Genomic DNA, 27,613 nt, shown 5'->3' with positions numbered 1-27,613 from the left:
TCTCAGTTTTCTATAAGAAAATGCAAAACCATTTTTCCCTTACTTGTGCTTACTTGCACTGTGTTACAAACTCATGCCATCATCTGAAACTCCTGTCCAAGAAAGTCACTTACTAAGCCGCAGAGTCATTGAGCTGGTACTCTGATGCCCTTTCAAAGCAGGCCTGAATTCCTGGGTCTCCCCACAGTCGCTTAATCACCTCAGCCAGCTGGGGTGTCATGTCACCATCTTCTAGTGTATTTGCCATCGCGTGAAGTTGTTGTTTGTCTTCCTGGAAGACAAAGGTGTGGGGAGAACAAAAGCAGGTTATTTAGGCTCAGATATTGTTTTAAATGGAGTGTTGTAAAAGGTTTTTTTTTTTATTATCCAGGTTTTTTTTTTTTGTCAATAATTCCACTGAACATTTTTTTTTTTTCAAAATCTATTAAGAGCAATAAAACTAGAATCCATCATAGTAACAGGGCAAGATCTGGAAAAGCCACTCCTTAGAAAAATTATAAAATACTATATGGAGAAATCGGAATCTTTGGTATGCATCATTGACCTCTGAGTATTTGGTCAAAAAGAGCAACAGTGCTTTGGTCTAGTCCATAGTGGCTTGAGGCAAAAGGCTACAGTAAAAGAAAAAGAGACTTCGGAAACTATTATTATCATGAGATATTTCTTTGTGATCATTCTGGCAAATGATTACACACTTAGACCCACAAACGTGTTAAGGCTCTCTGCTGGGTTGTGTCAGTTGTGTACCTTTGTAGTAAAATTGCCATTGGGCAGAGGTGAGGAGTGACTAAGAAACAAAAAACAGAGTAAGTATTGTGTCAATAGTAGGGTAGGCAAGGAATGAGGAAGGAAAGGAATTTGCTAAATAAATACAGTTTAAACAATTGATAGTAGGCCATAATTTACATTAGTAATCAAAACTTTGTCCGAAAAAATCAAGGTTAGGAATTTGAGTCTCAAGACAGTTAAATAAATTTTGGTAATTGATTGGTAATTGGTTAGGTAAGCAGTAAAATCTGGCCTTGGATCGCAGAGTGTCAGTATCCAAAGCTCAGGTTCTGCCTGCGATCACAATGATAATCACAGTGTGGCACATAGCATCATCATCCTCCCAGCAGCCAGCGAACACTCCTATGGCCCCGCTTCCTGTACAGTGCAGCTCTCTTAGCTCTCCTTTGGACAACGCAGTAAATACAACAGGCGGCAGCACAGGACCCAAAACGCTATCACAGTTTGGATAGCTTGAGGCTGCTGTGAGCGAGGGAAGTCTGTCCAAGAAGAATTCGGGGTTGGTGACGTGACCCATTCATTTTCAACCAATTCTTGTTTATTCTGTGTTATATGAAAAGTATTTTCTTTGCCTAAGGTATTGACAACATGACTTTTGTTTTTAGACTGTTAAAACCAGAAGGGAACCTTTTCCATCTTTCTGATTGGGTTTTATTATTATAAGCAGGATGCTCAGATGATTGTTAAATGGCCAAAATGCAAGACTTGACCTTATTTTCTAGAATTAATGGAAGATATATTTTAAAATTCCTCCTTCCTATTAGAAGACTGCAAATCCAGTGGCCTATGAACCCTTCAGTTGATTTCTCATTGATTTTTGATATTATAATATAATTGCATAATTTGTCCCTTCCCTTTCCTCCTTCAAGCCCCTCCCACAAGCCCCTCCTTGCTATCTTTCATTCAGTGGTATCTGCTCGGCCTTTATATTGTTACTTATATATATGTTTTCAGGGCTGACCATTTGGTAGGCACTTTCTTCCACTGTTAATATGCCTTGGGACAAATGGTGCCATGAGGTAGCTGTTCCCAGGGTCCATTCCTAAAAGAAAACATCACTTGCTCTCTGAACAATCCTTTGGAAACCAAACTAATATGCTCTTCCTTGCTCTGCATTATTCCACTGTGAGCTAAAGCATAGTCTATTTATGTTGGTAATATATTTTCCCTTAAAACATTTAAATGTCACCAAAGCCCTTTCAACCAGTTCCTCAGTCTTAGTATTTTCTTGCAGGACATCATTTGATTATGCCTTTACTTCTGAGTTTCTGCCACACACACATTGGTAGAGCCCCTGGTGATTTTTAATTCAGGCTACTTAGTTTAAGCATGTGGAGTAATAGTAAATGTGTTCCTAGCACAATAACACCAGGCAAAACAAATGAGTGTGTGTGTGTGTGTGTGTGTGTGTATGTGTATGCATGTGTGTCTGTGTATCAGATGTGTGTGTCTCTGTGTGTGTGTCTGTGTGTATGCTTGTGTGTCTTTATCTGTGTGTGTCTATGTGTGTCTGCGTATCACATATGTGTGTCTCTGTGTGTGTGTGTATGCATGTGTGTCTGTGTATCACATGTGTGTGTCTGTGTGTGTGTGTATGCTTGTGTGTATTTATCTGTGTGTGTCTATGTGTGTCTGTGTGTCTCTGTGTGTTTAATCTTTCAGGCAGCTCAACTGTACAGACTAAGATAAGAATCCTTCATTACAGGCTGATTAGCCTGGCCTGGCTGTCTAGGTAGACACCACCTTCTTTCACAGAGGCCTGAGTTTCCCTTGGCACTGCTTACTCTGGAAGCAGCAGACCATGACCACTGAGGAGCCTGTCTTTTAGTCAAGGTTACACCTGTAGCTGTGTTCCACTGCTACAGTTCTCCAAAATCCTGGGTAACAGATAAGATAGCATTTTTTTTTCTGCATCACTACATTTCATTGAATGTAGAACAGTTCAATTTTTGATACTCTTGTACAATAGTGGAAGCATAAATAATTTTAAGAATTAAATTCCTTTTAAAGAATGTGAACTCACCAATTATATTTTAAATTTTAGAAAATATAACACCTAAAATCTGTATATAGCCAGGCATGTATAATCCCAGCACTTGGTAGGCAGATACAGCAGAGATCTGTGAGTTCAAGGACAGCCTGTTCTACAAAGTGAGTTCCAGGCCAACCAGAGTCACACAATGAGGCCTTGTCCATAGTTTACATAGTTATTTTCAAAGCTATCTCCACACAGTAGTCAACTGATGGAAAATTGAAATTCCATGGGTTATCTTACCCTTCTGTTTTAAATGCTCAAGCAATTCTCTCCACATTCAAAAGCCCACTCTTCTACTATGACTCCCAAGCTTTCCATCCTACACTTATGTCTTTCTTTCCATTCTTCCTTTCCCATTAGTCACTGTTTTTCTCTGTGTACTTGCTCCTCAAGCCTCAAGTACTGGACTGCTGCTACACTGCAAACTCCCAAGCCCATCTTGAGGGTTGATGTGTACATCTTATTCCATGCAGATGTATTTGCAGTGAATACTTTTACAAGGAACCTTTCTCCACCTTTCTATTCTTCTAATATTCTCATACTAACTCTTTCCCATTTTATCTTATTTGTGGTATTTATTGTAATTCCTTTCCTCTTCTTCCTTTATTAATTTTTTAGTGTATACATATATGAAGGCAAAGATATTTGTTGTTTTATTTGTACACTCTGATGATTAACATACATGTTGCTAAAATATTGTTGATTGAGTGAACCAAAATAATAGACATGCTGATTCTCGAGAAACCAAGGGGTCTCCAATAGTCTGACATTTTTATTTCAAATATTACTCTTAGGGTTTTAATGGCATTCTAAAGATTTAACTTTACTATGACATTTCCGAATACTTGAGAACTTTGATGGTTCTGCAAAAAACTTATTATCTCAGGATTGTAAGTCTCTAGAGTAGTGGTTCTCAACCTGTGGGTTCGACCCTTTGGGGGGGTCAAACTACTATTTCACAGGGTGTGAAAGGCGACCTTTGAAAAACAGATATTTCACACATTTTGATTCATTACACATTACAATTCATAGCAGTAGCAAAACTATACTCATGAAGTAAGAATGAAAATAATTTTATGGATGGGGGTCATCACAACATGTAGAACTATATTAAAGGGTTGCAGTATTAGGAGGGTTGAGAACCACTGCTCTAGATCTACACACACACACACACACACACACACACACACACACACACACACACTTTTTTCCCTTTCTTTTTAAAAGTATCATAATCCTCATCACCACCACCATCCTTATTATTATACTTTCATGTGTGTGTGTGTGTGTGTGTGTGTGTGTGTGTGTAAGTACAGGCATGTCATAGTGTACATGTGGAAGTCAAAGCACAATTTGTGGAGTTAGTTGTCTCCTCTCTTTATATGTATTTCATACATCAAACTGAGGTCATCAGACTTTCCTGGTTTCATATACCTATGCAGCAACTAGAAAATGTCACATAAAATGATACATATCACTACTTCCTAAAAATCTTTCTTAGTCTAAGCACTTGATTACTTCTTCTCATCCGCTATCCCTTCAAGTTCCTTTATGTTAATTACAATAGTTTGTACAGTATGCCCAGACCACCAAAATTTATATCTGTAGATGAAATATCCCTTTGAGCTTTAAAGACATGTTTTCAGTTGCTTATATGTGTAAACATCCTATAGAGTTTATACAGAGGACATTTCCAAATCCACCTGTCTCAATCACTTTTTCAATGATTAAGGATTTACAGACATTCACATTCAGTTGTGATAACCTCTTTGACTACTAAATGCTTTATAAAGATTTGCTCAACAGCAAGCTTTCCTTTTTGAATACAGATGTATTTTTCTATTTCAACTATTTATGAGTGCCTAATGCATCTCTAGAAGCAATCGAAATGTCTGCATTTCAGTACATAAATTTTAATTAGTCTGTATTTAAACTGACTATCAAAAAATAAAAATAGCTGATATTTACCTTGACCTTATATTCTACAATATTCTGGATTTAAAGGGGCTATTTAAATTTTTGTTCCTGATTTGATAATTTTTATAATTTTATTGGGAAAGCACTAACATTTTATGTATGTTAAATTAAAACAGAGAGGTTCAGTGGGTTTACTTAAACTGAGAAATTCAGGGGCTAATGCAACTTACACTGAGTTTTCTGTCAGGACTGTCCTCGAATGGCAATCTGCATGATGGTGTGCAAACGAATGATTATGTGAAAATGTATAAAATTGTATAAACAAAAAATCCACCTCATCAGAAATCTGAAAGCCACATAAACATAATACTTAGAAATTAAGAGGTTGAGTAAGCAATTTAAACCAGGTGCAACATGTTCATCTTACAATAAAGTACTAAGTGAATATGACTGAAAGTATAACTTCAGTTGAAACAAAAATATGATCTGTATAGTCCTAGAAAACTATGGTATTCGCATATTCTCAGGCACAGGACACAGATGCTCCTGAGGCATCATAGCAACTTTATTAGCTACTTTGTTTTACATTACAATAACATTGCAGTTTTAAAACCTCTGTCAGTAAGCATAATGGTAGTACTGTTTTCAGTCTATTATTTTCACCCATCCAAGGCTCAACCAACAGGACTGGCTGGCATCTCCCGTTTATAAAGCCTGGGCTATGTTGCAGTACAGTTTTTTTTTTTTTTTTTTTTTTTTTTTTTTTTTTTTTTAAGACACTGTCTTAGGGTTTCTATTGCTGTGAAGAGACACAATAACCACAACAACTCTTACAAAGGAAACCATTTAACAGGGGCTGGCTTACAGTTCAGAGACTTAGTCCATTATTGTAATGGTGGGACAGGGAGGGTGTGCAGGCAGACATGGTGCTGCTGCATAAGGAGCTGAGAGCTCTACATCTTGAGCCACAGGCAACAGGAAGAGACTGCCACACTGGCCCTCACTTGAGCATCTGAGACCTCAAAGCCTGCCCACTAGTGACACACCTCTTCCAAGGCCACATCTCCTATTAGCCATCCCCTATGTGGTTATCTGAGGCACTTTCTTTCAAACCACCAGAGAAGCAATATGAAATTTTGTGATTTTTCTACTTCCTTGACAAAATAATGGAATATATATTTCATATACAAATTCCAAGATTTTTACATTATTGTCAAAGAGTGCTGAAGCCACACACACTTTAGTAACTATTATTGCCTGGCAAGGAAAAGTAAAACAATCATTGCCATGTAAATCATTGAAAACAGTCTTCACAAAGGACGAAGCACCATAAAGGAAACTGGGCAACATTATGTTCGGCCCTAGACTTCAGCTGTTTGAAGTCTACTACTCTCTTTCAGTCTGTTTTTTTCCCTCTCCTTTAAATTAAAGGATTATAGCAGCCCATTTCTTAAAAGCTGTTGTAAAATTCTATGTGCTTAAGAAAAGCCAGAGTCAGAGGTAGCAGAATAGCTGTAAATAGAATAGGCTCAACAAATCATCAAATGATAAAGATGGGAGGGTCTTGAAGTTCCTCTCCAAGTGTCCCTTTTACACTTGTGAAGGAAAGTGGAGCCAGAGAAGTGGAAAACTGAACTGGAGCCAAATTGTGGGGAAAGCTAGAAAAGTAAGATTTTAGAACATAGACTCCAGGCTTTGCAAAGGATTTGCCCTAAAGTATGCTTAGTCTTAGTATTTCTCCACTCTTTCTTTCTCTCTTCCGCCTCCTCCATCCCTTTCTGAGAAAACTGATGGGAAGAAAGGGGATTTACCCTTTCCTGTAAAATAAACAGTGTAGAGATGGCCATTGTCCTTCTCATCCTGACAACTTCCACTGCTCATCTAGATGGTCACCCCCATACTGGATGCCTGGGGGCGGGGGAGAAGAGGAATGTACTTTTGTGTTTCTCACTAATCTTGCATATGGTTCTTCCTGCACTTATTGCTCCTGTACACTGATTCCACAGGGGACTGATCAGTTGATGCACTCTGGAAATGACCAGCTGATCGGGGAGGGGCCTTGTGGAAATAGAGAATGTCTTTTAATGCTTTTATTTTGTGAGCAGGGTCACTTTTAGGCAATAATATACTAATAAATTGCATATTAAAATAGTTTTTGCATATTATCTATTTGAAAAGTGAGTAGATTTTTTAAAGCATAATAATTTGTGAAATTATTATTAATTAAAATGCAGAAAAAAATTATCTGGATGCTACATTATAAACCATAGTAGAGCTATATTTCTTTCTTATGTTGTTATATTTAATACTAGGTTTAAATCTAAAAAACCAATTACTGTTTAATAAAATTGTAGTGAACAATGGAAAAGAGAGGTTTCATTCAGAGAAAAATGGGAAAATTTAAGTTGGAGATAGTTAATATTTGCAAAATTATTATAGTATGTTCTTTTGACATAGAATAGGACAACAAACACAATCCTATGATTCCTTGACTCAATTTGACATGGACATACTTACTCCACTTCTGGGATTCACATACTCAATCCCAAGTGTAGTCATAGCCTTCACAATGGCTAAGATTGACTGCAGTGTGTTACTGTAGATCACTGCTTTAAATTCCATGCATTCTTGTTTACTATAACCATTCTTATGGATGATCCTACAATTAAACATGAAAGGGCTTTGTGAGTTAACTGATGTAGCACAAATGACCATCAATAATAAGTTGCTTCAATAAAAGCATAGTATACACACCTTAAAGAGGAAGGATTTTGATAATGTGTGTGTGCTGAGTCTGGACAATTTAACAGTTCTGAAATTACCATTCATTGTCTCTTCATATAATGCCCTTTGGGTCATGGGAAGAACACATGATGAATATAAGAAGAATTTAAGACTTATTCTAGATAAAATACTTTTTCAAATATGTAAATCACAAACACTTTATTTAGAACCCAGATTCCTTCTTTCAAGAAGAAAATTCCCTGATTGCTAGGTCATCGATGTGCACAGAGACCTGAACCCTGTGTTGTGTTTACACCATATCTAGAGGATGTGAAGTCATTCAGCAGAACAGTCCTGCTTTTCCTATCTCTTAAGAAACACTGGGAAGTAGGAGTGCCTGCATTCTATTTACAGCATTAACAAAGGCATTTTCTTTTAATTGCAAGTAATTGCTTTCTGCTGGATGCCTTGCCTTTCCCCTGTGTGTGTACGTGCTTCTGGGTTCTCGGAGCCGAGTTTCCCAGATTTGGCCGGGCTGCTCTCTTCCTTCCACTCATTCACTCACAAATCAGGGTTTGACAGAGAGTTTAAGAATAATAGCTTAAAATAGATTTTCCCATTAAAGCTAAAATCTGTGCTGATGCTAATTGTGTGTCTTTGCATCTTTGCTGTGCGATAAATTTTCATTTCTTTCTTTCTTTTTTTTAGCTTTGGAGCCTTTCCTGGAACTTGCTCCGTAGCCCAGGCTAGCCTCAAACTCAAGAGATCTACCTGTCTCTGCCTCCCGAGTGCTGAGATTAGAGGCGTGTGCCACTGCCCGGCCTAAATTTTCATTTCTTTCTGTCATTCTTTTCTTTTTATTGTTTTTAAATTGCTTTGTGTTTGATTTTGAGTGTTACTTTTCTCAAGATTTATCTTGTGTCTATACACATGGAAGCTGCAGCTTAGGGGTCAAACTCAGCACAAACACCTCTTCAATGCCTTTGAAGAACCATCAAATGGAAGGAACAGGCACTGAGAGGAGTGAAGAAGCCTCTGTTGTTTTAATCTTGTCTTTACATTTGATTACCAACAAATGCTCATTTTTATATTCAACAGGGCCATGTTTATCTTGCTGCATTAACCTGTTAAATCACTTGAATAAACAAAAACAAAAACATAGACCATAAAAATGCAGAAAGGAATATTTATAAATAGATCAAAGTAAGACTGTTGAATAAATTTCAGTCCTCTGACCAAAATTAAAACAGAAAAAAAAAAGACTTTAATTGTTAAATTTAAAATGGTAATTGTGAGTAAATGTGGGGCATTTGGGTTAGTTCAGTAACATAAGTTTTGATGACTCATCAAACTGTGAGAGAAAATATGATAGAAGCAGCCACTTAATTTTATTTCTTCTGGAAAGAGGTGTCTAGCTCTAACTAGCTCTTGGCTCTTTTCAAAGTAGTAAGATTTTATTGGGCATTTTCAGTTTTCATTAAATACTGAAATAAATGAATGAATCGTGCCTGACTCTCCTTTCACTAGGTCTATAGTGGAATTCCAGTCTACGCAGCATCTACTGCACACTGCAATTACCAGTCATGTTACAAAAAACTTCATTTTAAGTCCTTAAATGGCCACTAAAGTGACACATGATTCAGAGAGCAGATCTATGAAACCTTTCCATGAAGATAAAATTTCTAACAGAAGGACCAAATTGTGGAAAGAATTATCATTTTTAACATTCTATGAGATTGTTATGCTTTATAAAAGGTCCTAGTCACACCTGTGTATGGAAAGAAACATTAGAAAAATTATGCTAAGTTCTATTATGGGTAGATATAAAAAAGAAAGACTAGTAGAAATAATGAGCTGATTACTTTTACATAATGAGCTCTTTCTAGATGGTCAAAGGAAGGGGGACTTTACAGACACACGAAGCAGTGCAAGGGAATGGAGGCACGCCATTACTGAGCTTTGGGCATGCACTGAGACCTGGTGTTGGTCAGACATTGTCATGTCCATATGTAGTGACTTCATAGTAACACAGTGAATGATGAGTAATTCCAACAGTTTGCAAATTGATTGCTTGCTCTTTCTTTCTTTCTTTCTCTTTCTTTCTTTCTTTCTTTCTTTCTTTCTTTCTTTCTTTCTTTCTTTCTTTCTTTCTTTCTTTCTTTCTCTCTCTCTCTCTTCTCTCTCTCTCTCTCTCTTCTCTCTCTTTCTTTCTTTCCTTTCCTTTCCTTTCCTTTCCTCTCCTCCTCCTCCTCCTTCTTCTTTTGGTTTTTGGTTTTTTGAGGCAGGGTTTCTCTGTATAGCTTTGGTGCCTTTCCTGGAACTCACTCTGTAGCCCAGGCTGGCCTCAAACTCACAAAGATCCACTTTCCTCTGCCTCCCTAGTGCTGGGATAAAAGGCGTGTGCCACCACTGCCCAGCGCTTGTACTTTCTTTGAATTTAGGATTCTTTATCTTCAATTTTACCACTTTGTATAGTTACAGAAATCTTATTTCATTTATATTTTGATACTTTGCATACTTAAATTATTTTTGTTATTCATATTTCAAATTCCTGTTGCAGCTTCTCAGAACTATGTCTAGCTAAAAAATACTTATGACTTACCAGTTTTTAAGATTTAGTTTCATTTTTTATGTATGAATCTTTTGCCTGAAACTTCTGCATGTGCCTGGGTCTTTGAGAGACCAGAAGAGGGTACCAGACACCCTGCAGCTGGAATTGTCAATGGTTTTAAGTTGCCAAAAGGGTGCTGGGAACCTAACCTTTATCCTATACAAAGGCAGCAAGTACACTTAATAGCCAAACCATCTCTCCAGGCCTAAGTTTGTGGTAGATTTAGAAAAATTATATCTACTTGTTTTTTTTTTTCCAAATGTGTCTAAAAATAGTGGTAAGAAATATTCATTTTTGTAATCTTCACTCATAATAATTTTAGATTAATACCATAGTTTTGCTTTTTGAGATAGTCTTACATCATAGATCTGGTTGCTATGGTACTCACTACATGTAACACTGACTGGCCTCAAACTTGCTGTGATTCTCTTGCATCAGCCTCCTGAATGTAAGGCTTATAGGAATAAGTTGAAACTATATTTTCATAGTTTCTCATGACAAGAAAGCCCAATTATTGATTTAAATTTTTATTTATTTATTTATTTATGGTTTTTCGAGACAGGGTTTCTCTGTGTAGCTTTTGCGTCTTTCCTGGGACTCACTTGGTAGCCCAGGCTGGCCTCGAACTCACAGAGATCTGCCTGGCTCTGCCTCCCAAGTGCTGGGATTAAAGGCGTGCACCACCACTGCCTGGCTAAATTTTTATTTTATAGGTAGTAAAGTTTAAATGAATTATATAATTTATCTTCTTTGTAAGAGGTATTTGAATTCTCTTTTCCAGACTGTTTATTGGTTCTCCTTTATTTACATATATTGGTCAGATTACTGTTTTTACATAATACTTATATCTCTTTATATGTTATGGTAGTTAATATATATCTATAATATTCATTATTAGCTTTGTTTCCAGTTTTCTATTTTTGTCTGATTTTATACATGATTTAATATTTAAAAACTTCAAGTGTGATTATGTCCTAAATAATAGGGTGGTAGAATACAATAATGATGTAAATGAATGACAGATACCTCTGTTCTTAGGATGAACCAAAAGTTGGTTATAAAACAGTGTTTTGGAGACAGGACAAATATATACTGGCACCTATAGGTGAGATTTCCAAACTGGAGCTTAAATAATAGTTGATAAGCAAATTACATGGCATTATAATATCAAAGAGAAAAAGAGAGCTTCATCACTGATATCTAACTTCATTTTATTAATTTATCATTGCAGTTTTTATTCATGGCAGTTGTGTTTATACTTTTTCATTCAGAAATTTAGGCAGTTATCCCATTATAAAGAATAAATTTTAAAAAAATGTAATAACACATCAGAATCTGTTTGAGTGATATCAATGAACAAATATATCCCTATAGAAAAAATACAGTGTTAAAATATTATTCATTCTTAATTTCAAATGGATTCTTTTTTTTTTTTTTTTTTTTTTTTTTTTTTTTGGTTTTTCGAGACAGGGTTTCTTGTGTAGCTTTGCGCCTTTCCTGGAACTCACTTGGTAGCCCAGGCTGGCCTCGAACTCACAAAGATCCACCTGCCTCTGCCTCCCGAGTGCTGGGATTAAAGACGTGCGCCACCACCGCCCGGCTTTCAAATGGATTCTTGATTGACATATTTCGAATATTTTTGGCTTATACCCTCATTGTTATTAAGTTAGTTAATTTGAGGGTTAATATAAATAAAACATAGCTATTGGCATTAATATTTCTGAAATGCACCATTCCAAAGAAAAATAGAAATTGCAGTCTTTGTTAAACAATACAAGTAATATTTGAACACTCATAAAAGTCAGGATAACTTTGCCACTACCTGCAAATTCTGAAGAGGTTGCTTGAATTCTGAAAAGAGACTCGAAAGCATTTTTGAGAGATTTTATGAGCCTGTATAATAATACCTGTATGCAGGTGTTCAGGGCTGGCCATTTGATGGTGGATATGTGTTCTTATCTGGGGAAGACTATTTCTCCAGCCCTCCATGTTCCTTACTTGCCTGTAGTTCTCTGGGTAGGGCTGAAGCCTCTTGGGCTTCCACTGTCCTCGTTAGCATGTGCGTTAGTGTAGTCTTATTTCACCATGATTAGTCAGTCATGTTGATGAGACTTTATGAGCAGATTGTACTTATAAATATGTAACAAAAATTAATGAAAAAAAGTAACAATGAATATGGAAAAGACCAAGAGGCAACTGTGGGAGGATTTGTAGGGAGAAAAGGAAAAGATAAAATGACATAATAATATTATAATAAAAAACTAAAATAAATAATTAACACAGAATTGTTCAATGCATAGATAAACATCAAATAGTAAACATTTGGAATAGTTCTGTACCTACTTCATTTGTTTAACAATAGTACTTTTTCCAGATTCACCTGCTCCTGAAACAAAATGAAGCAAATGTTATTAACTGATACACCAAATTTGTATGAATATTAAAACCTACTAATTTATCGTGTGTAAATTTTGACACCTCCATTTGTGTAACTTCTAAGGGAAAGAACATGTACTAACAGAGAAAATTGTATTTTATATTTAAACATGATTTGAGATGTTTATATATCTGGATTTGCAACGCAAAGATGTAACCCAAAATTTCAGACTCTAAATAGTTCTTGGCCTCCTAAAATGACTGTTTGTATCTCTATTTTAATAAACGTAAAAGAAGAAAGTCATAAATAACTTTATTTCCAGAACTGCTCAAATACAAGTCTAACCTGACTGAGACATGATGTTCTCCTCCACACCCTATAATACTTTTGTACATAGCTAAAATTTCCTCTATCCAAATGAATGAAGAGTCTTAAAAACTCTAAATAACTCCAAGGAGCCCTAATGTATGGGAGGTGGCATGGGCATGTCTCATGTCATTGGATCTGAATGCACAGAGGTAGGTATGAGGAACCAGCAGTGGTAATGCAGCTATTACAGTCACCGTTATCTGCAACATGTATTGTTAGTTTATGACCTGCACTATAAAACATTTGGGCATCCACTTACCTCTTGAAGCATCATATAGAGAGACCCCAAATGCACATTATTCTTAACATAGAAAATAAGAACTCATAGCAAAAAGTTAGTCGCTGTTTTAGGTTGTCAATTGGGACCTTTTGGAGATATTTCTTGAATCTCTCTTCTTGAGTTTAAGAACCTTTTTTTTGAGAAATGAAAACTAAAAGTATAGATATCACAAGTCATGTCCTAGGTTTCTTTTCTTGTATCTGTGTATGGCAGACAGTTATCTTGATTTATCAAAGTATTGTAATTTTAATGTAAGCAAAATTATGATAACTCAAAATCTAAAAATTTTATTGAAATTATACTTATGAATATGGATTTGAGTACCCTGACACCACTATGTAGATTTTTTTTTTTTTTGGTGTTTTTGAGACATGGTCTCTCTGTGTAGTTTTGGTGCCTGTCCTGGATCTTGCTTTGTAGACCAGGCTGGCCTTGAACTCATAGAGATCCAGTTGACTTTGCCTCCCAAGTGCTGGGATTAAAGGCGTGCACCAACACTGCCAGGCCTATGTAGATTTTTAATTCCACTTACAACTACTTAATATTCACTTTTCCTGTAGTGTTTACCTTCTTCTCCATACTTAAAATTTTTCATGTATCATTTTAATTTTTCATCATATCCATGGGTAAGATAAATTTCACGTGAAAAAAATAATTCTTTTAAGGTATATTTAAAAAATAACCTAACCCTAACAAAGAAGCTATTTGCAATTAATACCTCTTAGCAAAAGCAACTCAGTTTTCTCCAAAGGCATGTCCCTGAGTGTGCCTGCCTCGCTCCAGTGCCAGTCCAGTGTCCAGGACCAATGCACCAACAGAAAGTGGACTCCTTTTATTTATGGGTTTTTTTTTTCTGGTGTGGTTTATTTTGTTTTGATTTTTATTGTTTTACTGTCTTTGTTTTGATTTTTGAGAAGGGGTAGGGAGAGAGAGGTCCTAAAACTTGGTGGGTAGAGGTTTGGGAGGACTTGGGGGAGAAAAAAACACAATGCAATCAAAATGCATTGTATGAAATTATTTTAAAGGAAAAGTAAATTTAAAAAATAGATCTCGTCCTTTGTATGAAACAATTTTTTTCCATCGAAATATTTCAATATGCTTTTACATGTTTTCTGAGCCTGGAGGAACAGATACAGAGGCATCTAAGTTTATCTCTATGTGGCAGCAAGTATTTATTGTGCCTGGCACGTCTTAATGGATCTGATTTCCGCAGCTGTCTGAACAACTGCCTCTCACGAATGAGACAAGGAGAGTAGTAAGACTGTAGTAACCAAGGCTTCATCGACAGGTGGTCAGGCACTGACCTTCCTCTTGCATAAAGTGCCACGACGACTCTTCTTCTTTATTATGCTAGTGTGCTTTCTACCACAGGTCATGGAAGTTGAAAATGAAGCCAATAAACACAAAAATCAAGCACAGTAATTTGCCAATATTCCTTCACAGACTTTTTTTTCATTTACTTTTGCAGTGATGATATTAAAACTAGGGCCTGTGGGTTCTCAGGCCTACCAAAAACTATAATGTAGCCCTGGATCTGCAGCCACAAGCAGTGGAAGTGGATATTGGGAGCCAAGTGTTCTCAGGCACAGGAGGCAGCTTCGCAGGGTCTCACCCCACCACAGCAAACACATGTATCTGGTTTCACTGACTTGAGAATTCCCAGCTGTGGGAATGTGAGAGGAAACCAAGAACTTGAGCAGGAGCGTCAGTCCTACCCCATGCAGATTTACTTAGTGCTGTACTTGGGTCAGGGAAAGTGGTATTGCTGGGGCGAAAAAACTGCAGAATTTTGAAACTGAGCAAAGAATGTTTCATTTTTGAATATCAATTAAAACTTTAAAGACATTATATATTGTCTATGATTCCTGTAACAAAATAAAAGTTATTCATGGAGTGTTTTCAATGAAATGAAATAGCAACCTTTAGAAAAAAAGAAAATATGTAAGTTTTGGAACAGGATACAGCTTATAGGTAGAGCATATGTCTAGTATGTGCGAGGCCATGAGTTTCATCTCCATCATAGCACACGCATACATAAGATTCCAGAAATATATGATTCCATGTGTCACAGATCATGAAAAAATGATCGCACTAGGGAAGCACTACTGGCCAGATTAAAACATTCCATTGTATTTCTGTTATAGAATAATCAAAACTATGTCACACATTTGGAGGACAAAGGTGACTTTTAGGCTGTGACAGAGGGTAAATTTACATTCAGAATAATAACAAACTTTTCTTATCCACTGGTAACAAACTAGATTGATTCACAGAGTCTCTTGAAAGCACAAAACTCATATACTCAGGTCTGCTATATACTAGGATATCATATCAGCTCCTAGCCTATGCACACTCATGACTGTGCTTTAAGCCACTAGATGACTTATAATTCCAACTGTAATGTGAATGTGATGTAAACTGTTGTTATTCTCTATTGTTGATAAATTGATGAGAATAAAAATCTCTATGTGTTCAATACAGTTGCAAATTTCCAAGTATTTTTAATCTTTAATTGCTTGGAACCATGGACATGAAATCCAGGAATACTGGGAGTAGCAGTCAAAATCAGATGATGATCATACTGATAACACTAAGAACTAGAATTTCTCAATTATTTCTGAGACTAAAGGCATTATAAACATACAACAATTCTTTGTTTTTTTATGAGCTAAAATATATCTTTTCTTTTTAATAAATTGATTATTACAGATGTCTACTACAGTGTCAGAAAAATGCCTAACACGGTGGGCAAGCTGCTTGGAAGCTAGCTAGGGTCACTGAGACTCTAAGTTCTTCTTTTTTTTTCTTTCCTTTTTCTTTATTAAGAAATTTTCTACTCACTCCACATACTATCCACAGACCCCACCTCCTCCCTTCTCCCACCCTCAGCTCCCTTTCCCAAGCCACCCCACATCCCCACATCCCCCAAATCAAGGTCTCCCATGGGGAGTCAGCAGAGCCCAGCACACTGAGCCTAGGCAAGTCCAAGCCCCTTCCCACTGCACCAAGGCTGTGCAAGGTGTCACACCACAGGCACCGGGTTCCAGAAGCCTGCCCATAGACCAGGGACAGATCCTGATCCTCCTGCCTAGGTGCCCCCCAAACAGTTTGAGACAAACAACCATCTTCCGTATCTTATCAGGTAACTAATGACGTGCCTAAGGTAGGCAAAATAATCAGTTACTTTAAAATAGCAGATAAGGTAGCTTTTAAAGATTTTTAAAATTTTAAAAATATTTTCATTGCTCCATATAGTGAGTTTAGTGTTCTAAGTCAAGGTTCCATATAGTTAACTGCAATATTGACATAATTCATACGGAAAAAAAAAACAGCTATCCAAAAATCCCCTTCATTATTTAAGACTCCATCTCAAAGTTCCTCAGAAATGAACTGTTCATTCCCATTCTCACACTGATTGTAGCTCTTAGTCCACAATCACCACTCCATTCTTGTAGGATTAGATCATGTTACAGGGCTAAATATACCCATGACAGCATGCTTGCATGTGCTGAGTATGTCCCCGAATAGCTCCTTCCTTTTAAATTGTGGTCAGAACTAACATTATTTTCTGGGCTAAAGAGTAACAAAGGAATTTTTACAAGACACATATTTACTTTGAAGAAAATGATGCTTCAAATAATAAATAAATAAATAAATTTATATTTTAATGTGCAAAAATATTGTAAATAATAAAAGATAAATAAAACTATTGTTATGCAGAAATATGAATAAGAATTTTAAATCTGCACAATAAGTGCAACTGAATAGTTAGAATAGGTGTAACTGAACTCTGCTGAACACACACAGGGCTTGATTGCTCATTTGGCTAAAGTGGGCAAGATGAGATTAAATAAATTTACATATATTCATATGTATGATAATTTTCTAGGCCATTACAATCATATAATTGTGCAGCAGAAAGAAAGTTAGAATGAGCCAGGCTTGTAGATTATGTTGTTCTATGCATGAGAGAAATGAGAACTGTAAAGTTGAATGTACTCATACAAATTCTAGATCTACCTTCAAATAAACTCTCAATTCTCCTGCTAATGCTGTGTCTTGTTGCATTGCTTATGGGTATGAAGTAGTAGTGAAATATTTAAATGGTTTCAAGACTTATTTAACTTTTTTAAGGTAAAGTGAAAGCTGTGCTTTCATAGACATTATTTATATGATATTTAGTCTTTTTAAAGGAATAACTTGTTCCACTCAGTAATTCTCATGAGTAAAATTAAATACTTTTTTGTCTTCTACATGATAGCCACTCAATAGCCTGGACTAAAATATGAAAAAAGAAAGAAAAGAAAAGAAAAAGAAACTATTGTACATGTGCATTTGGAGTTAAAGAAATACATTTTGTTTATGTAACTTAATTTAGCTTCCGTACATTTTTGTCTTTTACTAGGCAATATGATTAAATTTTATCTCTGTAAATGTCATTTTCCTTGTTTATCGAATCTTGGTGTTAGTGTGCACATTTTAGGGCTTTGGGAGATTAAATTTCAGATGCAAATGACTCGGAGAATACTGTAGAAAGTACTAGAAGCCTCTTCAGACGTGAAGAATGTACTTTTATCCTTTGAAAGGCCTTCAAGGACAGTATCTTCCACTCTTTTACTTATAGTTTTACATTTTTTTATTTTTTAAGAACTTGTTTATGTGCATCTTTGGATATATACACACAACAGTAAACTCCAAGAGAGTCCAGAGAGAGCATCAAATCCCCTGCAGGTGGAATTACAGGCAACTGTGTGCCACCTGATGTGGGTTCTGGGAAATGAACTCAGGTCCCCTGAAGAGCAGTAAGACTCATAACCCTTAGTCATCTCTCTAGCCCTTCCGTTCTTTTCATCCTTTCCTATGGACCATGCTTGTTAGACTTCCTCCACTCTGACTGCTCCATGTCAGTGCCACGGTTCTGAGGTTAGCTGCCCCGTTTGCTAGCACTGGCATTCAGGTACAGCAGCATGAGGAAGTAATTTCAGCCACAACTTTTTAAAAATAGAATGCTTTTCAAAATACAACCATGATTAGTTTGTCTTCGTTTTTGTTTCTACCTTGGTGTTTTGTCATATTTCTTCCTTATATTTAGCCCATAGTTGTTAAGAGATTTCTATATATTTCCACATGAAGTCAGCCACAAACAATAGGTAAGATTTTTTTTTTGAACTGCAATAAGGACGTCTATTACATGCCACTTTGTTTATTTGAAACAGATTTCTGAAGTACTATTTTCTCAAACTTTTGTTAGTTTTAAGTCATAAAAAAGAAGAAAAAAGCATTGGGCTATTATTTATTTTCTGCAAATTCCCATCATTCACATTCTTGATTTGTTCCATCACTGTGTGTTCTCAACTAAACCCACTCGACGGAAATTCATGCCTGTGCACCTTCACCCAAATTCCTGGTACCCGCCTGGAATTTGTCAAAGGGAAATGCAAGGGCAAGAAAATGTTAGAGACTGTTCTGTCCACAGGAAGCCCACTAATCATCTTTAATCCTCGTTCACTGTCTATAGTCAACAATACTAACGGTTGTTCATCATTAAGTATGATAATTAGTTTCTGCAGTCTATATAAGGGAATTCACTTTTCTTCCTAGTTTGTTTTTGATAGGCACAGATGAATAATTTGATTTATTTTTTACCTCTCCTGATACAATGATGCCTCTCTCTCTGTTAATGTGATGATGTGGTAAATGTCAATGAACATCCTGATAGTATTTAACCACTATTTTTTGGATTAATCTTTCACATAATTCCCCTCTTCCCACTTCCATTTTATATTTAATATGTTATACTGTTGCAAGTCTGCCAATAATTTGGTTTCTCTTTTGAAAAACTGGCAAGACTTTCATGTCTCTCAGATCTTTCCAATGAACTGACAAAACTTTCCTATAAATGTTCATATAATGTTGAAATGATTTGTCTGTTAATTATTTGGTAGAGTTTAGCTTAAAAGCAAAATAAATATATCAATAAGTACCCTTTTATTTTGCTAAAAGTAAGTAGAACAATACATGTTTATTTCCCACAAACATTTTGCTTCTAACTTAAAAAGATAGAAGTTTGAGAACACAGTGCTTCAGAATCCTGTATTTACATTGCTTGCCTTTATCAGATACTAATGCTATTGTCCTCATATTGCCTATCTATCATTTGTGAACATTTGTATTCTTATGCATGTATGTGTGAGTATTTTTTACTTGTGCTATGCTGAAACTTTTGAAAGCAATTAGATACTTTACCCATGAATACTTCTAAGTGCATCTTGTAATAAGGCCATTTTTTGTCAAGTGTAAGAATATTTGCATGCATGAGAAACTTTAACTTAATCCCAGTTTTCTCTGATGAAACACTGAAATTTCAAATTCATCTGATTGTTACACAGTCTTTTTATTCTTTTCATATTTCCTAGATTCAAGATCTAATCATAGTTCACACATTTTTATTGTTTGTTACCTTAACTTTTAAAGTTTAGACTATTTCCCCTGTATTCTTGTCACTATCGTGTTTATGGTGTTAATACTTTCCCAAAATTTAGGACTATTTTCTTATACAGAATTGAATAATGTTTTGTTTGATTATGATACTTAATGTAACTATATTCATATAAATGTTACATGAAAATACTGTGGTTTTTCAATATATCACATTAGAAAGTATATGGGGTCAGATCAAATTTTATGTCTGTTATTTTGTCTTAGAAACTTTTCTAATAATAAATAAAAAATAAACATCCAAATTCCATAAAATTTCTCTTCAGGCAAACTGTTTACACATGCTTCACCTAGGAGAAATTACACTGCCTCCTGTCTTTTCCTTTTAATGATCATTTGCTTGAATGATCTTCCAATTTCATACTTATCTTGAAAATATCCGATGATGTTCAAAATATCTAAAGGTACCAAACCACAGTATATAATTAAAAATTTGCTATGATTATAAGTTTTATGTGCTATTCTTATCAATATGGGTAACAATAAATAAGGAGTTATAAAATATAAATATATGAACAATATAGATTGTGGACATATTCATAGTTATATATTTATCTTCAATTTTATCAGATTGTATATTTTAAATATATATATATATATAGTATGTTAATCATAGTTCAACAGTGTTTCCAAAAATTCTATATTCACTATTAGATTTTAAAAATAGTTTTCAAAAATGTCTTTTAAGAAATCATTAATTTTTATTTTTTTTATTTTTTATTTTTGGTTTTCAAGACAGAGTTTCTCTCTGTGTTGCTTTGGTGCCTGTCCTGGAACTCACTCTGTAGCCCAGGCTGGCCTTGAACTCACAGAGATCCACTTGGCTCTACCTCCTGAGTGCTGGGACTAAAGGCGTGCACCACCACCACCCGGCCTTGAGCTCACTCCCTTAGGTATGTATGTATTAATGCATTTGTACATTAGAAACTGGAAGAAAATTAAATATGGATATAGGTTCTGAACTTTAGTCTACTTTTTTTTTGGTTTTTCGAGACAGGGTTTCTCTGTGTAGCTTTGCGCCTCTCCTGGAACTCACAGAGATCCGCCTGGCTCTGCCTCCCAAGTGCTGGGATTAAAGGCGTGCGCCACCACCGCCCGGCTAGTCTACTGTTTTAAATGAAAGAAATTTTTATGGTACATGTGACCCATGGCTGTTCAGATTGTAAAATGTGATACCATCCTCCTTTACAACAACATGGAAAGGTAAGTAATTTTGTTAACTTCTCATGTTACTTATATAAACGTTTTTAATAGTACAGTGTTGCTATAGAATCCAAAAATTCAAGTCTAATGGGGCAATAGCAAGAAAACAGTTTTGAGGGTAATCTCCTACTCTATGGTCAGATTTTATGTCCACTCCACAGTAGAGAATTTGTGTCTGGTTACTGTAAACTAAGTAGGAAACCTCTGGTTGTATAGTCATACATCTTAGGGACAACTCACTATGGTTAATTAAATTGATATGGAGTCAAGCTGCTTTCTATATCTTCATGTTTTGACCATGAACAAAGGCTACTGTCAACCTCTACCGGAGAAGCTACTCTATGAAATGAATTTTGGAGAATATAAAGACACATGGCTACCCAAAGTGCAAAGAGTAAGGGAGGGTTGAATGCTCAATTCTGACCAAGACATTTATACTTCTCTAAGACACAGAGAACATTGTAGAAGAGAGGAAAGAAGCAATGTAAGAGTTTGAAGACAGGGAGAGGGATTGCAAAATGTTGTCCTTTAGGAGTAGCACAACCACTGCAATTGTGAACTCATAGCAGCTGAAGTTGCCTGTACTAGGTCTGCACAGAACTAGGCCTGTTAACAGCCAGTCAGATGTGGGGATGAATGCTTGCAAGGCCCTAACCTCCCCCATCCATGCTGAACTATTGGCTACTGATATATGAAGAAGGAAGGGGGTAATTATCTTTAGTTGTGTATGCAGTAGTGAGTCCACCAGTCTCTGCTGGATTCTTTGAAACTCACAGACACCTAGATGGCCCTGGTTAACTTATTAGACCTCAGAACAGACAAAAAAGACATGAACTGACTCCTGTATGTAAATGTACCATGTTTTCTTTATCCATTCATCTGTTGAGGGACATCTAGGTTGTTTCCAAGTTCTGGCAATTATGAATGAAGCCATTATGAACATAGCTGAGCAAGTGTCTTTGTGGTAGGATACAGCATCCTTTGGGCATATGTCAAGAGTGGTATAGTTGGGTCCTGAGGTGGGTTGATTCCTAGTTTTCTGAGGAACTGCCATATTGATTTCCATAGTGGTTGTACAAGTTTGTACTCTCATCAGCAATGAAGGAGTGTTCCCCTTGCTCCACATCCTTGCTAGCATGAGCTGTCACTTAATTTATTGATCTTCACCATTCTGAAGGGTGTAAGATGAAATCTCAATGTAGTTTTGATTTGCATTGCTCTGGTGCTAAGGATTTTGAACATTTGTTTAAATGGTTCTCAGACATTTGAGATTCCAAAAATGGTAACATGAAATTTTCAGGCAAATGGATGGAACTAGAAAAAAATCATCTTGAGTGAGGTAACTCAGACTCAGAAAGATAAATATGGTATGTATTCACTTATAAGTGGATATTAGCCATTAAGAAAATGATAATCAAACTACAATTTATACACCCAGAGAGGTTAGGTAAATAGGAGGATTCTAGGGCTAGAAGTAGGGGTGAGAGGAACACATGGCTCTCCCCGGGAGAAATAGAATAGATTTTATGGGCAGACTAACGACAAATGCGGACAGGAGTGGGGGGAATTAGATAGCTGGGAGAGGGTTGGAAGAAAAGATAAGAGGGAGAGATGACTGAAATTGGGAAGCATTTGAGGGATAATATGAAAATCTAGTTCAGTGAAAACTTCCTGGAATATATGAAGGTGATTCTAATGAGGACTTCTAGTAATGGGGATACAGAGTCTCAACTGGCCATCTCTTGTAGGCAGGAGAGGCTTCCAGTGATGGGACTGGATTGCATTCAATTGAGATTTTGGCCAAGGGGGTCCCATATAATTCCCTAAACAACCCAGGCTGTTGTTAACACAAAGGTTTTCTCTCTGCACACTGAGCATGGGACCACATTGCCAAGGACAACACCAAAACAGTTCATTGAACATGGAAAAGTTGAGCTGGTATCTACATTGAGCATTCATTCCTATGTTCTTATCTCCTTGGTGCAGGGAGGTATGCTGAAAGCTACTGGAAGAGAAATGTGGACACCAACCGAGTCACAGAACCTTTGACCTACAATCTGTCCTGCCTGCAAAATCCGCTAGGGCAATGGTGGCACAGAACTTGTGGAAGTGGCCAACCGATGCCTGATTTGACTTAAGGCCCACTCCACGAGAAGGAACCCATACCTGATGCTGCGTGGGTAGTCAAGAACGAGAGTCAGGAAATACCAGAGATTTAGGGTGGAACTAAACACAACTGTTTAAAAAAAATCAATAAAATGACTCCTAATGATATTCTACTATTCTTACAGATCCATGTCTTATCCAGTCATCATCAGAAAAACCTCCTCTTGCAGCAGATGGGAACAGATAAAAAGACCTACAGTCAGACCTTACATTGAAATGAGAATCAAAATGGGAGGTCTCCATCTAATTCCTCCCCTCAGAGCTCAGGGAATTCCTGGAGGAGGAGGTTGTAAGATTATAAGAGCCAGAGGGGCATGGAGGACACCAGGAGAACAAGGCCCTCTGAATCAACTAAGCAAGGCACATATGAACCCACAGAGACTGAAGCAGCAAGCACAGGGCCTACAGGGGTCTGCACCAGGTCCTCTGTGAATATATCACAGCTATTAACTTAGTATTTTTTTATGGGACTCCTGACTGTGATAATAAGTGGGTCTTTGATTCTTGTACCTGCTCTTGGGACTTTTTTCATTCTATTGAGTTGCTGTGTCCAACTTGGGTAAGATAGTTTTTGCTTCATCTCATATTTTATTTTGTCATGTTTGGTTTTATCTCTTAGAAGCCTGTTCTTTTCTAGTGGGAGACAGGAAGGAAGTGGATCTGGAGGTTGGGGGAGGTGGGGAGGAAGTGGGAAGAGTAGAGGGAGGAAAAACTATAATTAGGATGCTTTGTATATTTTGTGTGAGATAAGAATCTTTTGAGGGGAGGGAGTTTTGAGACAAGGTTTCTCGCCCTGGCTGTTCTGGACTACTCTGGCCTTGAACTCACAAAGTTCCACCTTCTTCTGCCTCCTAAGTGCCACCACCACCAGGCAAGGATCTATCTTCAATAAAAGAAAAAAAAATAGTGACTCTCAACTAAGAAAACAAAAACAAACAAACAAAAAACAAGACCAGAAAAACATGAATGTGGGGAAGAGACTTGTGAGGGAATCAGCTCTTTGGATTCCCTAAGACCTATTTCCATTATCACAGTGTTTGCATCTACTTCACAGTACATGGCAAGCAAGAAACCTAGTGTTCTGTATTTTAGCACCCAGAAATCACTAGTCAGGATCAAAGCAAGCAGTGGATTTCACCATGTTTTTCAGATTTTCATTTTTGTAAGTACTGGGTTAAATTCAGAATTGGTCACTACCATAATTAAGCTAAATAAGTCATCATAGGACCAAAGAGTATGGATGCTGTTTCAGTAAGAACCCAAGCCACTCGGTGGTAGCACATACCTTTAATCCCAGCACTTGGCGAATTTCTGTGAGTTCGAGGCCAGCCTGGTCTACAGAGTGAGAGTTCCAGGACAGGCTCCAAAGTTACATAAAGAAACTGTCTCAAAAAACCAAACAAACAAAAAAAAAACCCTAAGACTTTTGAGAGTGAGACAGTAAGAAGGCCGAATTAATTATATAAACACAGTACAATGCCTTACTGAAGCCAACTTGAATATGAAAATACAGTGTAGATAATTTGAGTTCAGTTAAAAATGAGAATAAAACAGATTTTATTGTTTTGAAGTTGACAACTGAATCAAATGTAGAGTTCAAATTTCAAAAGCAAAAAATAGTCAAGTATTTCAAATATAAATCAAAATAGTTAAAACCAAAAAGAGTGCTTTGTTTTATTAAATCTGACCAGCTCAGCCTATACATTGTTGGTGTAAATAACCGTGATATGAGAAGAATGTATGAAATATTATCATCTGGGATAAATATAAGACACAGTGTTGCAACTTATAATTCTTTCTCATCCCTGTTAATAAAAGTTATTCTTTCACTTAATGAAACCTACAAGTTTAAGGACAATTGAAGTACTTTCATTTCCATTTGTGAGCTTTACATATATTAAGTTGTGTTGCAATGAATATCTCTCTGTTTTGCACTTCTGATTATAGAAGTCAATGTGTGTCAGTAATCTGTCAATTCACATTCATAATTTATGGAAATCACCATTGTATTGGGGGGGGGCTTGTTTTTTCAATGACACATTTTCAGCCAACTATTTATATTATTTCACCTCTTTCATCCCCATCACAACCCCATGTCCGGTTGGCCAGTTACTCCAACACACCTACTTCAAGCACCATAGCTCTGTGGATGCTTAACAATATGGTCATGGTAATTTGTAATACAACTATCTCAGTGATTTGACTTATAATTTGTGTTTTTATAAAATAAGAAAATATTTTTAAAATGGTATGTTGATCTTATTAATTCATTTGGAAACTGAGCTCAGCATCTAGACTTGTCTTTAATTAATTTGTTTGTTTGTTTGTTTTGGGGATAAAGGATTTGTTTTGGTTAAACTCAAGGTACAGTCTGCCATAGTGGGAGGGCAAGGAGGCATGAGCTTGAAAAAATTGGTCAGTTGCATTCATAGTCAAAAAAGAGACAGACAGCAGACTCTGTCTCTCCATTCGCATCATTGTGCCATTGAAACGGAACATGAAAGGCACTTTGGGGCGGCCTGATTCTCCCTCTTACATTGTATTTGCCTTTGCCATGTCCATATTACTTTGACTCACAGTAGGGCCTCTGAGAATTCTCTGGAATCAGGGAAAGTGTATTTGATGGTTTCAGAGCACTTACCATCACCTTCCTAAATCATCAATCTCTAGGTGACTACTTGTGAGTCCTATGGGCATTCCTAGCCACAGAACTCCAGCAAGGAAGGAAAGAACATGACCCTCTCCTTGAGATACCAGAGACACAGCCCACGATTGGCTTTTGAAAATCACTTAGTAGTAGGAGCAGAGTAAAAGAACACTTAAAAATTGAAATTTGCTTCATGATAAATTCACAATGCTGAAATAATGAATTACTATTGCATATAACTAGCTTCAATGCAAATACACAACTGTCAATAAGTCAAAGCTCTTATTTTGTTTCTGTATTGACTTAAATTCTTATTAATTTGGGGAATCATATATATATTATATTTTATTTATTATATATTATATATTATATATTTATATATTTTACATTATATTATATATTATATATTATATATATATTATATATTATACATATATATAATATTGTAATACAAGCAAAGTTTCAAAAGCAAAGCTAATTGGTTAACTAGTTGGCCAATAGCCTCAATGTAGAGAAACTGAAAACGTAAAAAAAGAAAATGAAAGACTGAATCCACTGAATGTTTCTTACTGAGTTACCCCTGGATTATACAATATATTTATCTAATACACATCACCATATGTTTGTGCTAAAAAATATCATAGGTTTTAATATCTTAAATTATACCTTTTCTGCTTCTTCTCCAGAAGTCCACAGTTAAATTTCTCTTAAATCTTACATGCCCCTGAGCTAAAATATTACTCTGTCCAATTCTTCCAGCTTTTTCTTCCCATTTATCTTCCACATGTTCCAACAAATTCTGTTGTTTTATGTCAGTGACCACTGTATGTTAAGTAGTTTATGAAAAATATGCAGCACATAGGCTGTCTTAATTCATTTAGTTAATTGAGCAAGTACTAAAGTTATAGTTATCATAATTTTTTTCTTTGTTTTGAAGTAATGAAAAGTAGTCACACAATTTGTGGCATGCATGAATGAATATATAATATATTCAGTTCTATAAGGAACTGAATGCCATATTTTCAAATGTACAAGATTAAAGGCACTACTGCTTCTGCAGTCTTAGTAATATTCTTGATATAATTTTAAGTACCTTGTCATTATTGTATGTAAAACTTGAGACTAAATTATTTTAACATTAATTTTGATGTTAAACACTCAGCTTATTTCTGTCTAAACAAATAAAAGACATTTATGACTTGTCATTAAGGATTTTAGCTGCTATTTAGGAAACAAATAGAATGCAACAAAGTCATAGATGTGTATGAGTCTTTTTTTTTAATAATGCTATCCTGTAGTCTTTGAAAGAGGTAAACTGAGGCATCTAATATTTATCTCTTAAATAATGTAGTAAGTATGAAACATAAAGCAAATTATGAAATACATATAGAGCACACATAAAAATCAGGTCATTTAGGAATTTAAACATATTTTATACTAAATCCTCCAAGGGGAATACACTTAAAGTTAAAATCTGAGAAAAGTAAACATGCTGTAAATGAAGACAAAAGTCAGATGCTGAGAGCAGAGGAGAAACATATTACCCAGCAGCAGCAGCTTAACAGTTCTCGCGTCTCGCTCAGCATCTTCCTGAAGCTTTTTCTCCAGCTCTTTTGACCTTTTGGCTGACTCCTTGCTCTCTGAACTGATTCCACTTCCCATCTTTTGAGATGAGATGCTCGTCAGTTGACTTGCTCAACTTTCCAAACACAGAGCACAACAGCGGTTTGGGTAGAGGACTTAAGAGCAGTGCTTACTAGAGCAGACAGCAGCCTGGTCCCTGCACTCTCAATTCTGCTTTGACTAAAGGGATCTTTTCTATCTGTCACTTGATCAGGAGGGAAAGCTATGCAACTCCAATGAAAGCTAAAGAGGAAACTCATTATGCTTTCAAATTAAATGGTCACATCTGGCACATCTTCAAAACCATGCTTTGCTGCCTTAAAGTCCAGTACAAAATACATGAAAAGCATGTAGAATGTTGATATCCGAGGTGG

General features: G+C 36.2%; 1 protein-coding gene across 1 annotated transcript in view; it reads right to left on the bottom strand.

The window, feature by feature from the left end:
• Gnat3 (G protein subunit alpha transducin 3) overlaps positions 1–27,398 on the bottom strand; it is a 45,962-nt gene extending 18,564 nt beyond the window's left edge. The window contains exons 1-4 of the mRNA XM_028891334.2: positions 27,161–27,398; positions 12,420–12,462; positions 7,259–7,400; positions 114–271 (exon numbers count right to left, since the gene is read on the bottom strand). Coding sequence (XP_028747167.1) covers positions 114–271; positions 7,259–7,400; positions 12,420–12,462; positions 27,161–27,278 — 461 coding nt within the window. The 5' untranslated portion in view covers positions 27,279–27,398. The remainder of the gene's footprint in view (positions 1–113; positions 272–7,258; positions 7,401–12,419; positions 12,463–27,160) is intronic.
• Between the last annotated feature and the right edge of the window lie 215 nt (positions 27,399–27,613).

Source organism: Peromyscus leucopus, chromosome 3 (genome assembly GCF_004664715.2).
Source record: "Peromyscus leucopus breed LL Stock chromosome 3, UCI_PerLeu_2.1, whole genome shotgun sequence".
NCBI classification, from domain to species: Eukaryota; Metazoa; Chordata; class Mammalia; order Rodentia; family Cricetidae; genus Peromyscus; species Peromyscus leucopus.
This window is presented reverse-complemented; position numbering and strand designations above follow the sequence as displayed.